This window comes from Siphateles boraxobius, unplaced genomic scaffold (assembly GCF_051911475.1).
Source record: "Siphateles boraxobius isolate OS27281-9 unplaced genomic scaffold, OSU_SipBor_1 54, whole genome shotgun sequence".
Classification (NCBI taxonomy): domain Eukaryota; kingdom Metazoa; phylum Chordata; class Actinopteri; order Cypriniformes; family Leuciscidae; genus Siphateles; species Siphateles boraxobius.
Window position 1 is genome coordinate 3139644 of NW_027509180.1, and position 20092 is coordinate 3159735.

Genomic DNA, 20092 nt, shown 5'->3' on the forward strand with positions numbered 1-20092 from the left:
TCTAAACCGTTAAAAATGCTAATTTTGTCCACATAACAGTTACCGGTCCCTGGCTTCCCTATTTAACGTATCCTGGTAAATTCCACATCCTTTTAGGGATTTTAACATCTTTTTTTCTTTACTTTCTCCCAACTCAGCTGTTTCTCCTCGTTCGACGTGCTGTATGTTTACATTCGCGAGGCCATCAACATGGCTGCCACGTCCCAGAATGCAATGCGGCACCCAAGCCCTATTCAATTCAATTTATCCCTGTTCCTATTCAACACTTTAAAACATTAAAAACCCATCTCAAAATATTCTTGAAATGATTAATGATAACAATATATCAACATATGTGCATGAAAGGAATATAATCTCACAGGAGTCGAGCTACTGTTCACTTTCACTTTCGGTTCCACGTGATTTATTCCTATCAGGTGCAGTGACGACACCATCATCATCATCACGTGATCCTGCGGAGGAGGCGGTATTCCTGCATGTGGCTTTATGACAATTTAGGAATCTTGAGAGCAAGAACGAGCATATATTGATGAAACACACTCACACACACACACACACACACTGGTGACGAGCTTGTTCAGTAAGATTATTAATTCTGCCAACAATAATCTCCCAGATCTGATGCTGTGATGTATAATAACGGTGAGCTGATCATATTAATAAAGCCTCGTATGAATGAAAGCGTCTAAAGCTTTTTGAATGGAGTTTGAATGGAGATTTGGCGCCATCTGCTGGACACTCAACAGACAACATTAAAACTGAGAAACTTAAAGCCCTAAAACAATCATGTACTCTCTGAATTGTGATGAATGTATTTATAGGAATGATCACAGGTTGGGGCAGTTCTGCAGCACAAGCTGTTTGGAGAGAAGATTGTAGATGATCATTGTCACTTAAGAAATATTTCCAGTGAATGCTTGATCTTAAAACCATCAACACGTAACCATCATCACCTGATCTCAGTTCATTTTATCTTCCTTTACTACTGAAAACGTGTTTGACACACACACACAGTCACAGCATCCAAAAAAGACAAACGATATAGGCCTAATAAGAGGTATAACAGCTGAAAGAGTTTGATCATGTATCCTTTTTCGACTTCTTTAGCCAAAAGACTGTCCTACGGGTTTCTTAAGAGCTGACTGAAGATTACTACACACGTGAGATAGGCTATTTTAGGAAGGAGTGTTAAACCAGCTAAGAATTCTTGAACAAGTCCCGTTAGCAAATAATTTACAAAACAGTGATTTTTACAGGCGTAGAAGCTGCTTCTTTTTTCTTTTTCGATATGCATCCTTCAGAGACACACAGAGTTAAGATGCCCGTCTCCACAATAACAAGCATGAATAAACTCACAATCAGGGAACCTGCATTAACTTTCATTACATGTGTAACACACAGGAGTATGAATTATTTTGGTAACCTCAGGAATAAAGAGAGAGTGTGCGTACATTTAATTTAATTTATTTCTTTATTTAATCAGGGACAATGCACAAAAAAACATTAGTCTAAAAAAGAAGAGGTGTCATGTGCCAGGTTATAGCAAAAAAATTCTATTTCCACCCGCTGTCCCTGGACAGGTTGATGTTATACTAACAAAAATTCATAAAATATATACAGAATAATAAATGGAAGCAATGAGCCGAATAAAGAGCAAGACAGAGCGCGATTGCCGGTAAAATATCTGCTTATTAAAGCCATCCAGTCCAGTCTTTGGTTGATCCGTTGAATATACATTGCAGATTTTAAAGAGGAAGACTTATGATACTCATAAAACAGAGTTGCACCGAATGTAATGGCAAGGTCTGATATAAAGTCGATATTAATTTTACAGCCATGCGAAAGTTAGCTGTGCAGCGTCAGTTAGATGCAGAAGCAATAGAGAGAGGCTGTGAACGCCACATTTAAGCTTAAACACACCAACAAGAGAAACACTCAGTGACTGGCAACATTTCCCCTTGAGAGAAGAATAATCTCTCTGGCTCTCCTCTTCTTCTCTCCGGTTCTGCTTAAATACCGGCTCCTCTGGCCATTGATGAGGAGCAGCTGGTAGAGTTGGGGAGCTCGAACTGGAGTCCAATTTTGAATGAACTGCGACTTGTCACACAATCGGATGAATTTGTACTCGGACTTGACATGGACTCGGACATTTTAGACTCGGAAAAATGTCCGAGTCCAGTCGAGTCCGGGCACTAGAGGACACAATATTATTCAAAAACGAAACGAAACTACTTGTGTTGTTTCCGCGTTGAGCATTGTAGCCAATCACAGATATTAAGCGCATGAACACAGTGGCAAATCAGAGGCGTTTTAAAGGCCTTGTTTACACGAGAACGCTTGCGGGTGAAAACGTAAAAATATTTTATCAGATATTGCTTTCGTTTAGACGGCGACGGCGTTTTTGTAGCTTAAAAACGCAAAAAAGTGAAACAACCGTCCAGAGTGGAAATCTTAAAGACGCTACACCGTCGCGTTCCCGTCTAAAGGGTAAAAACGCAAAAATCTGCTGGAGTGAAGGCACCGATCTGCTCACGGTGGCTCTCGTCGCGTTCGCGTTTACGTCACAGGCATGCGCCAGTACAGGAAAATAACAACAAACATGTCGGATATTTCCATACGTCGGACCTTCAAGTTGCCCTAGCAGCTCTGATAAACATACAAGAGTCTTTTCAGCAGTTGTACTAAACATTCTCAGATAGTATTAGTATGTACGCAGGCGCGTGGACTTGGGGTTGTTATGTGGCAGTCATAAGGCTTGTTCGACTTGAACCGGCGCTGCGCAGACCGATCGGTTGATGACATCAAAGTACCGCGAGAGCGATTCAAAAGCATAAGGAGCCGTCTGCTCTCTAATCGCTCTCGCGGTACTTTGATGTCATCAACCGATCGGTCTGTGCAGCGCCGGTTCAAGTCGAACAAGCCTATAGACTGTAAAAAAATATGGACGTAGTGTCCATGACGTCACCCGTAGGTTTCTGAAGAGCGTTTTTGAAGCCTAAAGTGGGCGGAGTCGCTCGTCGCCATCTTGGAAGCGCGTCACAGTGCGTCACTCCCGGATAAACGAAAATGGGCAAAAAGGCGGGACGTGGGTGGAGTTGAGGTGCCTGGATGCTGAAACTACGGCCGCCTAGCTCAACGTGATCGAGTTTGCTCAGGCTAAGGAGCTAATGTGCTACTGGCCTCGCGCTAAAGTGACAGCTGACTTGAAGTAGACCTAAAGCCAATAGTTAAAGTTCATGTTTTTGCCCTTTGAAATACTATAATAGTTAAAAGACATAACTAACCATGAGACTAACGTTATGTGTATTGTGATGCATTATTATTCTCATGCAGTAACTTACAATATTTGCTCTGAGTGTGTGTGTGACAGTGATTCATGCGCATACATGTCAGTCAGCGCGGCATCGCACGTCAAGTTCGTAGAGAGCTTTCTTCAGTCCATTTTAAATTCTGATAGATATTACCTAAGAAGTTCAAGTAATGCACTAGAAATCCGCACTCATTTAAGGCACGGAGAGAAAGCACTGACACCTGCAGGATTTAATCTGACTGTACTTTTTATTGAACACTTAAAAGTTAAATAAGCATATTATAGTCTATCTGCTCCGTAAGATCAACGGTACAGCAGAATGAGTGTGGCCTCTATATCTTAGACCAGTGGTTCCCAACAGGGGGGTCGTGGCCCACAAGGGGGCCTCAGCGAGCTTTGTGGGGGGTCGCGTCATATTTTGAAAAGTTTGGAGCAATGAGCATTAAATAAAAGTCCTTAACTTTTTCCTGTTCAAAATTTATATAATGAGCGAGTTCATCATGAATCCATCAATCCGTGTTTTTGTCTTATCCTGAACCACTATGGTACACCTATAATAAGTGTTTATATTGGGACTATTTTACACTGGTTCGGATCGCTGCCGCTGCGGAGTAGCCCAGTACCTGCGTGACTCGTCATAGACGTACACAGAGAGTAGTTCCGGCTACAATGTTCTTTCAAAAGACGCATTATTCTGTTAATAAACGCAAGTTTATTATAGCTCGCTAAAGCGCCAAAAAATAAAGCCTCACATTGATAAAGCCTCACAAATAACTTGCAAGTACTGAGGACCCAGACAGCAGTCATTTAATAATAGCCTATATTCTTTCTTTTTTTACCTACACACCAGTAGGAATATTTTTAGGTTTTGCATTTCAATTTTGCATTGCAGTTTTTAAATTACAACGGGCCTACTGATGTTTTTGTTATTGTATTTTCAATAATATAGGCTATTATTTGTGCATAAACATATCTGGTTATAGTAAATATACCATTTGTTTGAAAACAACATATTTTGTCATCCTTGCTGCAAGCTTACAAGAGCGATAATATCATTAAATGTGAAGGGGGGCCCTAAAATATTTTATTGGGAAAAAGGGGGTCTCAGACCAAAAAAGGTTGGGAACCACTGTCTTAGACGTTTTTAAAAAAGTTTGAAAAAAGTACAAACACGGCAGAGATGACAAGTTCAGCAGCTGGAATCAGCTATGATGGCTAACAGAGAGCAGACAAACGGCTAGTAACAACAGCGGCAATCCACCTGCTTAATATAATTTAAACGGATGAGTTCTAAAAAAAATTCACCCCCTCACAGTTGTCATGAAGGGCGAAATTAGCTGTATAAACCAAAACAACTTAAGGCACCAGGCTATAAACAAAATTTTTTCGGCTGTAAAGTTGGCCATTTTAACATGGGGGAGATACAGATTTGGCTCACTTTTGCAGTCAGCCTCAAGCAGCCAGTCGATGAATTGCAGTTTAATTCACTTCCGTGTTGGTTTCAAGAGGGAGACAGGGAGGTTGCCGCTTGGTGGCAGTGCTTCACATTGCCACCGCCTGGAGTGCATACTACATCGAAGTCACCATATGCACGCAGATTTCCCCCCACAACGCTCGTCTAAACACAGAATAAAAAGTGATAACGCAACGCCACTGCACTTTTGCATTTTCTCTTCAGATCGTTAAGAGTCAACATGCGGAGAATTCGCTCAAAATGTATGTTCAGAATCAGCACGAGCTTTATCCTTTCGCAAATCCCCTCATAAACAACAAAGTCTAGACGCAATATAAATGAGAGATTCACTACAGTGCAGACAACTTCAGAGTTAATGACGAGAGTTTTAGGGAGAGTGCAGAACGCGTAAGTGATGGCTTAAAGGTTGTATCAGCGATTTCAGGCCAATCACCGACAGGGGGTGAAACCAAAATAAATAGTGTTCCAACCAATCACCGACAGGGGGTGTTGTGAGGTTTTGCTCCGCCTTCGCGTGCAGCCGTGCACGAGCGCAAGACCTCACAACACCCCCTGTCGGTGATTGGTTGGAACACTATTTATTTTGGTTTTGAGTGGTTGGTGAACCCACTTGTTGTGTGCAGATCTCAGAGCCTAGTCTGCCTACAGAGACGTGTTTTTTTTATGGGGCGGGCAGCTAGCGGATCGTTAGGAAAGATTAGATTAATGTGAACATTTATGTTTGGGACTTAAATCGCTGATACAACCTTTAAAGGGAGCGCTATTTACAATCTAAATAATAGTTTTGTTTTTCGTGCTTCTAGAGGACCAGTGGTTACGTTCACTCGTAGTGGTTACGTAGTAAATTATAAAGAGTGATAAATACATTTAAATGTGGGAGTGAATCCCACAGCCACATGAGAATGTGATAATAGCAACATTTTGGCGTCTAAAAATTTTATTATTTTTGTCACATTTACACATTAGTCATAAGTTTACATACACCTTTCAGAATCTCCCAAATGTAATTTTTATTTATTTATTAATAAGAAGGACCATAAAAATCATTGTTTCTATTTACCGGTAGTAGGCCTACTGCACTGAAAAAGCTTTTTCACATAACAGATGTTTCAGCCTAGCTCGTCCACAACACAAAACACAAACAAACAATACAAGACAAATTACTTGATTTTAATATGGCGCGTCATTACCTAAATGATCCACAACTGTTTTTGTTTGTTTTTGTAATGGTTGTTCATGAGGAAAAATCCTCAAGCTCCTGCACATTCTTTGCTTTTCCAGCATCTTCTGCATATTTGACTCCTTACTAGCAGTGACTATGATTGTGAGATCCATCTTTTCGCACTGGTGACAACTGAGGGACTACCGCGAAGGGTAATGTTATATCACCCTTTTTTAATTTCGTTGAGGTTGTGTTCCCACATCGTTAGCAAGTTTGGATCGCTACATCTTAAATGACTGTCAACTGTTGAATGAATGAATGAATGAGTGTCACTCACGTCCCGCTTGTTTACTTCGAACCGGAAGACGCGCCCACTTTTGACGCAAAGCCTCATGGGACGTAGGAAACTTGTGGATAAGGCCGGCCTGACACCTGTGAGGAGAGAGCGGTGCAGAATGGCTGAGTTGAGAGGAATGAGGTGTGATCCGGGAGGTGCAGGAAGTAAGATTGAGGTAGACACGGGTAACGAGGGAAAATCAAACAACGAAGAATGGAGGATAGTGAATCGAAAAAAAATGAAAAGAAAGCAGAGAGAATCTGAAGGAGAAAAGGGAGAGGAAGAACAAAGTTCTGAAATTAAAGTTATCTGCAATTTCAATCTCCTTGTACATCAAATCCCTTGAAGGTTAGTGATGCTATTCACAAGCTGGTAGGTGACGTACGGTTTGTTAAAACTTTACGAGATGGGAACCTACTGATTATATGTAGAGATAGAGATTAGCAGCATGGATTAATGAAATGTAAATCATTGCTTGGAAAGGAGGTTAAGCCACAAGTATGGGACGATAGAGGGAAGGTTATGGGTGTAATATCTGGAGTGTCAACTGAGATAACTGAAGAAGAAATCAGGGCTAATGTAAGAGGAGTGCGAGTAACGAGAGTTAAACGTTTACCTTTCACAAGAGATGGTGTTAAGGGGCCTAGCCTGTCTGTATTGTTGACTCTAGAGGAAGACAAAATTCCTGAAAGAATCAGAATTGGGTATGTCAGCTATATAGTAAGGCCATATATCCCTCCCCCTATGAGATGCTTTAAATGTCAGCGTTTTGGGCACATTGCAGCAGCCTGTAAGAGTAAACTCCGTTGTGCCAAATGCGGAGGGGAACATGAGTACGGGAAATGTGAGAGAGGAGCTAAAATCAAGTGTTGTAACTGTGGAGGAGAGCATAGTGCTGCATACAAAGGCTGTGATGCACATAAAAAAGCGGTTCAAATTCAGAATGTGAAGGTAAAAGAAAAGCTTACTTACGCTGAGGCAATTAGAAAGGTAAAATCCAGTGACAATAATAGTAGAGTAGCACCTGTGACTCAACCCCCAGTTCAAAGCATACATAAGTGCTGCAATGTTACCAAGGATACACTTATAGTGGAAAAGAGAAAGTTTGTAGCGTTTATGGTGGAAATCGTTAACTGTTCTGCCCAAGCATGTAGCCGAACAAAGAGAACTAAGATAATTGCAAAAGCGGCAGAAAAGTACTTGGAAATGGAAGAGCGAGGAGTCTAATTGCAAATGGACAAGAACTAAAACTGAACATTCAGGAGCAATCAGTTAAACCTAATATTATTTGTATTCAGGAATCCTGGCTAAAACCCTCACTTGACTTTACATTGTATGGCTATACAGAAGTGCGTGAGGATAGAGCCCTTGCTATGGGTGGTGGAGTTGTTACCTTCTCCCAACATGGTGTTATATAGAGTTATCAATAGTAATGAAGGGCTTGAGATAATTATAATTGAGGCATGAGTCAACAAAACAAAAATTAGAATAATAAACTTTTATAATCCTTGTCAAAAATAACTAGAGACATGTTGGAGAGTATATGTGATGTGGAAAAATCCAAAGTTATAGTATGTGGAGATTTGAATGCATATAATACCCTGTGTGGAAGTGCTAGAACAGACGGAGATGGGGATATCATTGAGGAGTTTATGGATGATAATCATTTTGTGTGTCTAAATGATGGAAGAGGCACTAGGTATGACGTAGCTCATGGTGTAGAATCTGCAGTTGATCTTACATTTGTGTCACAACAACTAGCAGGTACTTTCATGTGGGATGTGAGCAGTGACAATGCAATGGGCAGTGACCACTATCCTAACTGTGTACACAGCAAAATCCCCAGTGTTAAATGAACACTGCTCAGTGTTTATATGAGTCAGAGGTGTCAAATCCAGGGTCAGAAAGTAAAATTCCTGCCATTTTTTTATTCCACCCATGAACTCACACAGCAAAAACTCCTGTGTTAAAGAACTCTCTTGGGAAATTATTGGGTTCCAGACTCAATATTGTTAAAGTGTTAAAATATGAGTGTTAAATTAACAATCAAATGTGTTAAATTTAATGAGCTAATTAAATGATTAATTGAGTGATGATTGAGCATTATTGAAGACACCTGATGATAACAAGCAGAATCACTGATGGAGAAAATCTAAATTTTTAGTCACCATTAGGGAGATCAGTGTTTGTTTTAGTTGGGCAGGTGACCTTTAAATATTTAATCAATCTTTTGTTTGACTGTTGTAATTGAGTTATAACAGCCAGATGAGCAAAGAGAAAAGGTGATCAGATGATGTTATGTTTATACATAATCATCATTTGATCAGTGTCAATGAACCTGTTTAGAGCCTTCTCTTATCTTAAAAGCATGTTGGCCATTACAGGATCACAAAGTTTCTAAAGAAAATAATCTAAGTTTATCTGTATAATCTAAATGATTTATTTTAAGTTGTTCTGATAAAAAAAGCAACTCTTTATTTTAGGCACACACAGACATCAATATTCAGTGTATGAGTCTCAACCATGGTGACAAACAGAATATTCAATTAGGTAAAGGAAATTACTAAAAAAATTCAGATCATTATTTATTCATACCGCAATGCATGATGGGAGCCATGGATGAGTTTTGATTGGTTGCACCCAGAATGCACTGCAACATGCTTTATAATTGTCACCATTGGTGAGAATCACAGGCTGATTCTTGATGTCTGTGTCCAAAGTTCATTTAAAGTTTTTGGATCAGAACAACTTTTAAGATATGTTTTGGGTTATATTGATAATGCAGAAAATAGTATACTGTATAATCATATTCTGTTGTAATCAATAAGGTACATTTTTCTTAATGAGTTCTGTGATTCAGGTCAACGTCAACATGTGATTTCATCTAAACACAACCAACATCACCTGACCAGCTTTTCTTGTTGTTCATCTGACAGTTATTACTCAGTTACAACAGTCAAACAAAAAAAAACTAACATTATCAGTTTAAGGGTCAAGAACTCAACTAAAGTAAACACTGACCACCATAATGGAGACTTAAAAATGTGCCTTTCTCCTTCAGTGATTCTGCTTGTTATCATCAGGTGTCTTCAATAATACTCAGTCATCACTCAATCAATCACTTAATTGTATCATTAACTTTAACAATATTGAGTCTGGAGCCAAATAATCTCCCATGAGAGTTAATGTAACAGGAGTTTTTGCTGTGTGAGTTCATGGGTGAAATAAAAATATGGCAGGACTTATACTTTCTGACCGTGGATTTGACACCTCTGCTCTCGTGTGTTTTCAGAGATGATGATCGACTGAATCTCTTGTCACAGTGTGAACACTTGTAAGGTTTTTCTCCAGTGTGGATCCTCTGGTGCCGTTTTAAATTGCTTGCTGCAATAAAAGTCTTCCCACACTCAAAACACATGTACTCTCTCACACCATTGTGGATTTTCTCATGTATATGTAAATATTGCAGCAGTGAAAAACTCTTTCCACACACAGAACATGAATGTGGTTTCTCCTTCGTATGAACTCTCAGGTGTGTCTTCAGGTGTGATGTACTAAGAAATGTTTTCCCGCAGTGATCACATGCATATGGCTTCTCTCCGGTGTGGATCCTCATGTGATTTTGCAGTTGTGCTGATTGGGTGAAACTCTTCCCGCACTGATCACATGTGAACGGCTTCTCTCCAGTGTGAACTCTCATGTGAACATGAAGACGCTGTTTGTATGTGAAACTCTTTCCACACTGAGTGCAGGTGAAAGATTTCTTGGCTCTTCCTTTCTTTAAAAATGTCTTTTTAGTCTTTGAGTGACTTTTCTCCAGGTTGGACATGATGTTCCTCCTCCACTTCACTCAGTTCTTCTCTCTCCTCCTCCACGTCACTCAGTTCTTCTCTCTCCTCCTCCACGTCACTCAGTTCTTCTCTCTCCTCCTCCACGTCACTCAGTTCTTCTCTCTCCTCCTCCACGTCACTCAGTTCTTCTCTCTCCTCCTTCACTTCACTCAGTTCTTCTCTCTCCTCCTTCACTTCATTCAGTTCTTCACTCTCCTCCTTCACTACACTCAGTTCTTCTCTCTCCTCCTTCACTTCACTCAGTTCTTCTCTCTCCTCCTTCACTACACTCAGTTCTTCTCTCTCCTCCTTCACTTCACTCAGTTCTTCTCTCTCCTCCTTCACTTCACTCAGTTCTTCTCTCTCCTCCTCCACGTCACTCAGTTCTTCTCTCTCCTCCTTCACTTCACTCAGTTCTTCTCTCTCCTCCTTCACTTCATTCAGTTCTTCACTCTCCTCCTTCACTACACTCAGTTCTTCTCTCTCCTCCTTCACTTCACTCAGTTCTTCACTCTCCTCCTTCACTACACTCAGTTCTTCTCTCTCCTCCTTCACTTCACTCAGTTCTTCTCTCTCCTCCTTCACTTCACTCAGTTCTTCTCTCTCCTCCTCCACGTCACTCAGTTCTTCTCTCTCCTCCTTCACTTCACTCAGTTCTTCTCTCTCCTCCTTCACTTCACTCAGTTCTTCTCTCTCCTCCTTCACTTCACTCAGTTCTTCTCTCTCCTCATTCACTTCACTCAGTTCTTCTCTCTCCTCCTTCACTTCACTCAGTTCTTCTCTCTCCTCCTTCACTTCACTCAGTTCTTCTCTCTCCTCCTTCACTTCATTCAGTTCTTCACTCTCCTCCTTCACTACACTCAGTTCTTCTCTCTCCTCCTTCACTTCATTCAGTTCTTCACTCTCCTCCTTCACTTCACTCAGTTCTTCTCTCTCCTCCTTCACTTCACTCAGTTCTTCTCTCTCCTCCTTCACTTCACTCAGTTATTCTCTCTCCTCCTCCACGTCACTCAGTTCTTCACTCTCCTCCTTCACTTCACTCAGTTCTTCTCTCTCCTCCTTCACTTCACTCAGTTATTCTCTCTCCTCCTCCACTTCACTCAGTTCTTCACTCTCCTCCTTCACTTCACTCAGTTATTCTCTCTCCTCCTTCACTTCACTCAGTTATTCTCTCTCCTCCTCCACTTCACTCAGTTCTTCTCTCTCCTCCTTCACTTCACTCAGTTATTCTCTCTCCTCCTCCACGTCACTCAGTTCTTCACTCTCCTCCTTCACTTCACTCAGTTCTTCTCTCTCCTCCTTCACTTCACTCAGTTCTTCTCTCTCCTCCTTCACTTCACTCAGTTCTTCACTCTCCTCCTTCACTTCACTCAGTTCTTCTCTCTCCTCCTTCACTTCACTCAGTTCTTCTCTCTCCTCCTTCACTTCACTCAGTTCTTCTCTCTCCTCCTTCACTTCACTCAGTTCTTCACTCTCCTCCTCCACTTCACTCAGTTCTTCACTCTCCTCCTTCACTTCACTCAGTTCTTCTCTCTCCTCCTTCACTTCACTCAGTTATTCACTCTCCTCCTTCACTTCACTCAGTTCTTCTCTCTCCTCCTTCACTTCACTCAGTTCTTCTCTCTCCTCCTTCACTTCATTCAGTTCTTCACTCTCCTCCTTCACTTCACTCAGTTCTTCACTCTCCTCCTTCACTTCACTCAGTTCTTCACTCTCCTCCTCCACTTCACTCAGTTCTTCACTCTCCTCCTTCACTTCATTCAGTTCTTCACTCTCCTCCTTCACTTCACTCAGTTCTTCACTCTCCTCCTTCACTTCATTCAGTTCTTCACTCTCCTCCTCCACTTCACTCAGTTCTTCACTCTCCTCCTTCACTTCACTCAGTTCTTCACTCTCCTCCTCCACTTCACTCAGTTCTTCACTCTCCTCCTCCATTTCACTCAGTTCTTCTCTCTCCTCCTTCACTTCACTCAGTTCTTCACTCTCCTCCTCCACTTCACTCAGTTCTTCACTCTCCTCCTCCACTTCACTCAGTTCTTCACTCTCCTCCTTCACTTCACTCAGTTCTTCACTCTCCTCCTCCACTTCACTCAGTTCTTCTCTCTCCTCCTTCACTTCATTCAGTTCTTCACTCTCCTCCTTCACTTCACTCAGTTCTTCTCTCTCCTCCATCACTTCATTCAGTTCTTCACTCTCCTCCTCCACTTCACTCAGTTCTTCACTCTCCTCCTTCACTTCACTCAGTTCTTCTCTCTCCTCCTTCACTTCACTCAGTTCTTCACTCTCCTCCTTCACTTCATTCAGTTCTTCACTCTCCTCCTTCACTTCACTCAGTTCTTCACTCTCCTCCTTCACTTCATTCAGTTCTTCTCTCTCCTCCTCCACTTCACTCAGTTCTTCTCTCTCCTCCTTCACTTCACTCAGTTCTTCACTCTCCTCCTTCACTTCACTCAGTTCTTCACTCTCCTCCTCCACTTCACTCAGTTCTTCACTCTCCTCCTCCACTTCACTCAGTTCTTCTCTCTCCTCCTTCACTTCACTCAGTTCTTCACTCTCCTCCTTCACTTCATTCAGTTCTTCACTCTCCTCCTCCACTTCACTCAGTTCTTCACTCTCCTCCTTCACTTCACTCAGTTCTTCACTCTCCTCCTTCACTTCATTCAGTTCTTCACTCTCCTCCTCCACTTCACTCAGTTCTTCACTCTCCTCCTTCACTTCACTCAGTTCTTCTCTCTCCTCCTCCACTTCACTCAGTTCTTCTCTCTCCTCCTTCACTTCACTCAGTTCTTCACTCTCCTCCTTCACTTCACTCAGTTCTTCTCTCTCCTCCTCCACTTCACTCAGTTCTTCTCTCTCCTCCTTCACTACACGCAGTTCTTCACTCTCCTCCTTCACTTCACTCAGTTCTTCACTCTCCTCCTTCACTTCACTCAGTTCTTCTCTCTCCTCCTTCACTTCACTCAGTTCTTCTCTCTCCTCCTTCACTTCACTCAGTTCTTCTCTCTCCTCCTTCACTACACGCAGTTCTTCACTCTCCTCCTTCACTTCACTCAGTTCTTCTCTCTCCTCCTTCACTACACGCACTTCTTCACTCTCCTCCTTCACTTCACTCAGTTCTTCACTCTCCTCCTTCACTTCACTCAGTTCTTCTCTCTCCTCCTTCACTTCACTCAGTTCTTCTCTCTCCTCCTTCACTTCACTCAGTTCTTCACTCTCCTCCTTCACTTCACTCAGTTCTTCTCTCTCCTCCTTCACTACACGCAGTTCTTCACTCTCCTCCTTCACTTCACTCAGTTCTTCACTCTCCTCCTTCACTTCACTCAGTTCTTCTCTCTCCTCCTTCACTTCACTCAGTTCTTCACTCTCCTCCTTCACTTCACTCAGTTCTTCACTCTCCTCCTTCACTTCACTCAGTTCTTCACTCTCCTCCTTCACTTCACTCAGTTCTTCACTCTCCTCCTTCACTTCATTCAGTTCTTCACTCTCCTCCTCCACTTCACTCAGTTCTTCTCTCTCCTCCTTCACTTCACTCAGTTCTTCACTCTCCTCCTTCACTTCACTCAGTTCTTCTCTCTCCTCCTTCACTTCACTCAGTTCTTCTCTCTCCTCCTTCACTTCACTCAGTTCTTCACTCTCCTCCTTCACTTCACTCAGTTCTTCTCTCTCCTCCTTCACTTCACTCAGTTCTTCTCTCTCCTCCTTCACTTCACTCAGTTCTTCTCTCTCCTCCTTCACTTCACTCAGTTCTTCTCTCTCCTCCTTCACTTCACTCAGTTCTTCTCTCTCCTCCTTCACTTCATTCAGTTCTTCTCTCTCCTCCTTCACTTCACTCAGTTCTTCTCTCTCCTCCTTCACTTCACTCAGTTCTTCTCTCTCCTCCTTCACTTCACTCAGTTCTTCTCTCTCCTCCTTCACTTCACTCAGTTCTTCACTTTCCTCGCTCTCTTCCATCAGGTCTGAAATTAAAGAAAAACATTTTTATTTTCAGTACATCAAAATAATTCAGTAATAGATATTAAATATTATGATCATTTTGATGCATTTTTATAAATTATTATCCCTGAAACCTTCCATGACTAAGGTACATTGATCTTCCAATTATTACTTTTAAAACATAATATATAGGCTATATTCCATGCTTCTGTGTTTATTTTACTAAATACTTTTTAATCTTGTAGTCCAAGTTTAAAGTGTCCGTAGAAATTTCACACACTGAAAGTCTAGACTGACTCTGGCTTTAACTAGTGTTGAGTTTTATTAGAATTATCGGTAGCGCTTTAGATTCTAAAAAGCTCTAAAATACTTAAAGTATAAATAATTTTTCAATTCTCCTGGTTGGTCCCCCTTTATCCCCAAAACTTTACATATTGTTCCCTTATACTTACACGCAAGGTACACTATAATTACTGAAAGTTTCGCTGTACATTCGCCATAAATACGCAGTACTTTGCGGGCTGTAATCTAAAGTGTTACCAATTTATCTGTGTCCTACATGTTTCACTCTATCTGTTACTTCTGATATGATTTTCCTCCTTTAAAAAACAGAGTATGTCTTAAAACTGTGACACTCAGGAAGTGACATCATCTGGGTTCTTTCTAGAGCATGATGGGAGGACAAGAAAATAGGCTTGTTTGAGATTAGCAAATTCTGCGCAGAACGGATCATGCCGGTTGGAAATGTGTCCGAGTGCGGTCTGCCTTGCTCTGATGTCATGCTGACGTGTGTCAAAAAGCTCTCGCGAGCGCAAGGCGCGCGTGTCGGATTCTGCAGTCGCGCGCAGTTGCTCTCCACCGACTGCGCTGATCAAAAGCATGATGAATTAGCAACAGAACTTAAATTATATCCAGTTTATTAGCAACACCGTGCACGAGCGTGAATCCCGTGATATCCGTCTTTGATCTCGCAGGTGTCTGACTCTGATCCACTACGAGAAGAGAGATCTGTCCGTCTTGCCTGCGCTTTTTCACTCCTCCTCTCACTGCGGCGCCTACTCTGACATACACTTCAGGCGAGGCAAGGCGCATCTCAAACAAGCCTGATTATAACCGGCATCTCGCTGTGATCAAACAAGCCTATTCTCAATCCATCGACTCAGTTTTTACAGAAAATGTAGAGTGTTGACCACATTCATCAACCGTGTTACCAAAGTTATTTGTAAGAAAAATAATCACTATAATTAGAATAGCTTCTATAATTTATGGGAAATAGGCCTACAACTTTATCAGTAACTAAGAATCATATTTCGCTTACGTTATGATTACAACCCTGTCAGCCATTCTGGAAAGTTCATTTACTTGATACAGTTTACTGTTTATTTCTAAAAAAGAATTGTAAACTCTACTGAGAAATATCTAACATTTGGGTGATTCATTTTGTTTTTGGAATTTAGAATTCATAAAACATTTGGTATATTCAAACATGGTTGCAAAGAACATGTTAACCATAAACCAGAGCTAAAATTATACTTAGTTTGAGCTGATGTTGAAAATCAATATTAAAGTTTCTCCAAACTCCCTTTACTGAACATCTGTTGAAAATTCAGTACCTATTCGATAGTTTAACTCCATATCTAAAAGTGAGGAAGTGCTTAAATCTTTCTAACATGAATGAATGACAAATGAAGAATAAACACCAACCTCTTTGTTCTTCAAGATCTTCAGTGTGTTTCATTCTGCAGGTTCTGGATCACTCGTGTTCTCACTGTCCTCTTTAATAAACTCAGTCTTTGCAGATTTCAGCTCTTCCTGATGCTCTGATGCTCGTCTTCACTTGTAGCTGATGGGAATTTACAGGATTTATTGGAGAATTAAAGTGGGAGGAGCTTCACTGATGATGTGACTGCTGTGGGCGGAGCTTCACTGATGATGAATTGCTGTGGGAGGAGCTTCACAGATGATGTGACTGCAGTGGGCGGAGCTTCACTGATGATGAATTGCTGTGGGAGGAGCTTCACAGATGATGAGACTGCTGTGGGCGGAGCTCCACTGATGATGAATTGCTGTGGGAGGAGCTTCATTGATGATGAGACTGCTGTGGGCGGAGCTTCACTGATGATGAATTGCTGTGGGAGGAGCTTCACAGATGATGTGACTTCACTGACTGAACTGCAGATTGGTTGCAGGAGATGATCTGCCAAAATCAAACATATATCAGTAACTAGCTTTGTTTTTATAGGGTCAAAGAACAGATGTCAAATGTTAGTGTCTGCATCAAATAAAATCTAAAAGTGATTTTATGCGTAGAAAACATTAAATGCAAGTAAACTGTCCATTTTAATGTTTAAAATATATATGTTTTTTTAAATGTCAAAACATAGGTTAAATAATGTTAGCGTAACAGATATATTTGTGTAAAAATTAAGCAACCTTGTTATTCTGACCTGTATTAAATATATACCTGTATATGAAGTATTTATAAAAGATTAAGTGATCATACTAAGTTCATTTAAATTATTAAAAACTTCTTGGTGACAAATGGGTAAAACTTAGTGGTTTGAAGGATAGTGGTGATGTATAAAGATTTAAAATGACAATTAATGAGTATCTTTGGGCTGCACTATGATCCTTTAATACAGTGTTTTAATATGTCATCAAATGATTTTTGTTCTAAATATGCCTGATTTTTTTTGTGCTATATACTTTTTTATCTTTTATCCATATGCTAACTGACACATTTAATCATTTATCTGTCTATTGTAAAACAATTTATGCTAATTCAAACATTTTTATGTCTAATTCTAACATTATTGTGTTTATTTATTAAAAGGAGGGCAAATATCTTAAAAGTAGGAAAGAACTGTAAGAAACATAAAAGTAATATTTGTAGCCAACAAATACTCTCAGTCTGCTGACACCAATGAAATGAGCTTTAAGTGTCAATTTACAGGAGATCTGAAGACATCAGCATAATAAATGAGGAGAAAACAGGAACTATTGTCATGAAATAAAGAGTGTTTTCAGCAGATCTGTTAATATTGATGATCCTCAGACTATCAACACTCATTCAACAAGACATTCAGGATCATCAGCAGATCATCTCACTTTATTCTGAGTGTTTGCTGTTAGAAACACATTATCTGAGTCTGGATACCTGATAAAAGCCTCTAGTGAAAGACAGTTATTTCTCACAATATGACATAAATAACAGAAAAACAATCACTAATGTCTCTCATCTTCATCATCCACTACAGATAAATAACTACAGAAGCAAAAAGTCATACGTTAAAGTCATAAGTTAATGTTAAGTGAATGTTAATGTTAGTTAATTTCTTCTCCACCTGAATATTTTGCTAATTCTCTTTCATATATTTGTCCTGTTTTGATCAGTTTTCCTTGAATTTGTCATCAGCATTAGTGGAGAAAGTTACTTTGAAAAGTAATGCATTGCAATATTGCATTACTCCCTAAAAATAGCTAAAAGCTAATTGCATTTTAGAAAAAAATATTTTTTTTCACCTGGGCTGGGCTTTTTTTTTATATAACAAAAAATATATTTTTTGGGCAAATGTAAAGACACTTTTTTCACACCAAAAGTGAAATAATAAGCCTGAGGTTGAAGGAAATGCAGATTTACTCCTGTACAATAGAGGACGCCGCTCAAACAAACCTTTCAGCTGCTGCCGTTCTGGATAACAGAAGAATAGGATGCAGAAGAAGAAAGTTTAATACTTATTTGGCAACCAGAGGAATTACAAAAAATTCAGTGTAATGACTACACCACCTGGGAACTCAACCCAGGAATACCAACCCAATAAATAGGCTGCACAGAATAGGATAAGAGACGTGGATGAATAAATAACTTTTATTAAATGACAAAAATATAATAACTTACTAGCACAAATTTCACATATTAATGCAAAATAAATACATTTAAATAATCACAAGGGCAGCACTCAAAAGTAACACAAATGAATCAGACAACAGGACTGAGTGTGGCCAGCAGGGGGAGACTCGATGGGCACCACAACACTCAAATAAGTAGCACAACACAGATGAGCAAATGATAAAGCTTGGGTTGCTGAATATTCGGTCCCTTACTTCAAAATCGCTCATAATGATATGATTTCAGATTATAATCTAGAAATTGCTGACTTTCCTTCAGAATTAGTATTGGCTGCCGATAAAGTACTAATTGTTGGTGATTTTAATATACACATAGATAATGAAAAAGATGCATTGGGATTGGCATTTAAATTGTAAACTCTATTGGAGTTAGACAACACGTGTCAGGACCTACTCATTGTCGTAATCATACTCTAGATCTAATATTATCACATGGAATCAATGTTGATGCCGTTGAAATTCTGCAGCAGAGCGACGACATCTCAGATCATTATCTAGTCTCGTGTAAATTACATTTAGCCAAGGCTGCAAAGCCGACTCCGTGTTATAAATATGTTAGACCTATCACTTCTGCCACGAAAGATTGCTTTATCAATAATCTTCCTAATCAGTTTCATCGTCTCAGCATCCCAGATAGCTTAGAAGAACTTGATATTGCAACAGAAACTTTTAACTCTCTCTTTTCCAGCACTTTAGACACAGTTTCTCCGTTGCGCTTAAAGAAGATTAAAGAAAATACTCCAACGCCGTGGTACAACGAGCACACCCGGGCCCTTAAGAGAGCAGCCAGAAAAATGGAGCGAAACTGGAAGAAAACAAAACTAGAGGTATTTCGGTTTGCATGGAAGGAGAGCTCGATTGCTTACAGAGAGGCTTTAAAAGATGCTAGATCTGCTTATTTTTCAACCCTATTAGAAGAAAATAAACATAATCCTAGGTATTTATTTGAAACAGTGACTAAACTAACGAAAAAGAAAGCTTCAAGCCCAGAAGTTTCCAAGCAACACAGCAATAATGACTTTATGACCTTCTTCACTTATAAGATCGAATAATATCAGGGACAAAATTATAACTATCCAACTGTCTACTACAATATCACATTAGAGAGTGCATTGTAGTCTCCCTGAGGAAAAATTGTATTCATTTGTTGCTATAGGAGGAGATAGAATTTTGCAAACTCGTTAATTAATCTAAATCGACAACTTGAAATGCTATATAAATGAAGATGACTTGACTCAACGGAATACACCACATATTTGGGGTGCGAGGAATCCCAGTCACGACAGTCCAAAGTTAAAATCAACAAGCACGCTGAGAAGAGGCTGCAGACACATCAACCGTGGGAAACAGTACAAGTGTTCTCCTACACACTGTAGGGACCAAACAAACAATTTTCCCGCACGCCACATGGCATGCGGAACTGGAAAGGCAAGGAAGTAGCTCCGTGACGTTATTCACTACAAAGCAGGTATACATGCTCTGCCTTTAGCCGTGATAGGCTTACTAAATAGACCCCAACCAACCAATAGTAGCCTGAAGCTAAACATCCATTCTGCCACACTTACTTTACCAATAATAATAAAAAATCTATAGACATTTTTGCTTATGGTTAACTCAATCATCAAAGGTCAGAAGCAAGTACATTGGTCAATAAAGTGAGATTAAATGCATAAAAAAATGTTTTATTTGACATATTTAGTTATTGGAGGTTTGCATAGTATTCTGATTCTGCATTTCACTGATTTTATGCATTTTGAGGAATATTTAATATTTTTTTGTGTGCAAGTGAGATGAGTAAATGCAAGCTCATATAATTTCCATTACACGAGAGTAGATGTTAAAACTTCATGCTGATTTGTTCTCGGCTTTCGCCAAGATAAGCAACACTAAGACGTAGCTTTACAGTAAACTATGCTTCACCCATTTACGCTTCTTTCCATATGGTGGTGTGACTCCCCTTCTGTCCGGCGTTAACGACTGCAGTGTACTTGGCGTGTCAGCACACACGACGGCTGCAACTACAGTGTGGTCTCCCTAGTGGACCAGCGCAACAACCGTCTGGATTGAGCCAAGTAGGGGACATCTCTAGGGTCTTCAAGTGGGCACCTTCCGTCCTCAGTGTTTCGTCGACTAGCCC

The 20092-nt window shown here is 40.3% G+C and overlaps 3 protein-coding genes across 3 annotated transcripts in view; 1 reads left to right on the top strand and 2 right to left on the bottom strand.

The window, feature by feature from the left end:
• The window catches only part of LOC143714367 (uncharacterized), a 288790-nt gene that overhangs the window by 207990 nt on the left and 60708 nt on the right, over positions 1 to 20092 (top strand). The window lies entirely within an intron of this gene.
• Positions 828 to 10112, bottom strand: LOC143714395 (uncharacterized). Its single transcript, XM_077205501.1, has 2 exons — positions 9540 to 10112; positions 828 to 857 (listed from the first exon to the last, which is right to left on the bottom strand). Exons 1-2 carry the CDS (start codon positions 10110 to 10112, stop codon positions 828 to 830), a joined length of 603 nt encoding a protein of 200 aa, XP_077061616.1.
• Positions 11235 to 20092, bottom strand: part of LOC143714406 (uncharacterized) — a 297700-nt gene continuing 288842 nt past the window's right edge. The window contains exon 3 of the mRNA XM_077205530.1: positions 11235 to 14069. Within this exon, the coding sequence (XP_077061645.1) occupies positions 11668 to 14064 (2397 nt within the window). The 5' untranslated portion in view covers positions 14065 to 14069 and the 3' untranslated portion in view covers positions 11235 to 11667. The remainder of the gene's footprint in view (positions 14070 to 20092) is intronic.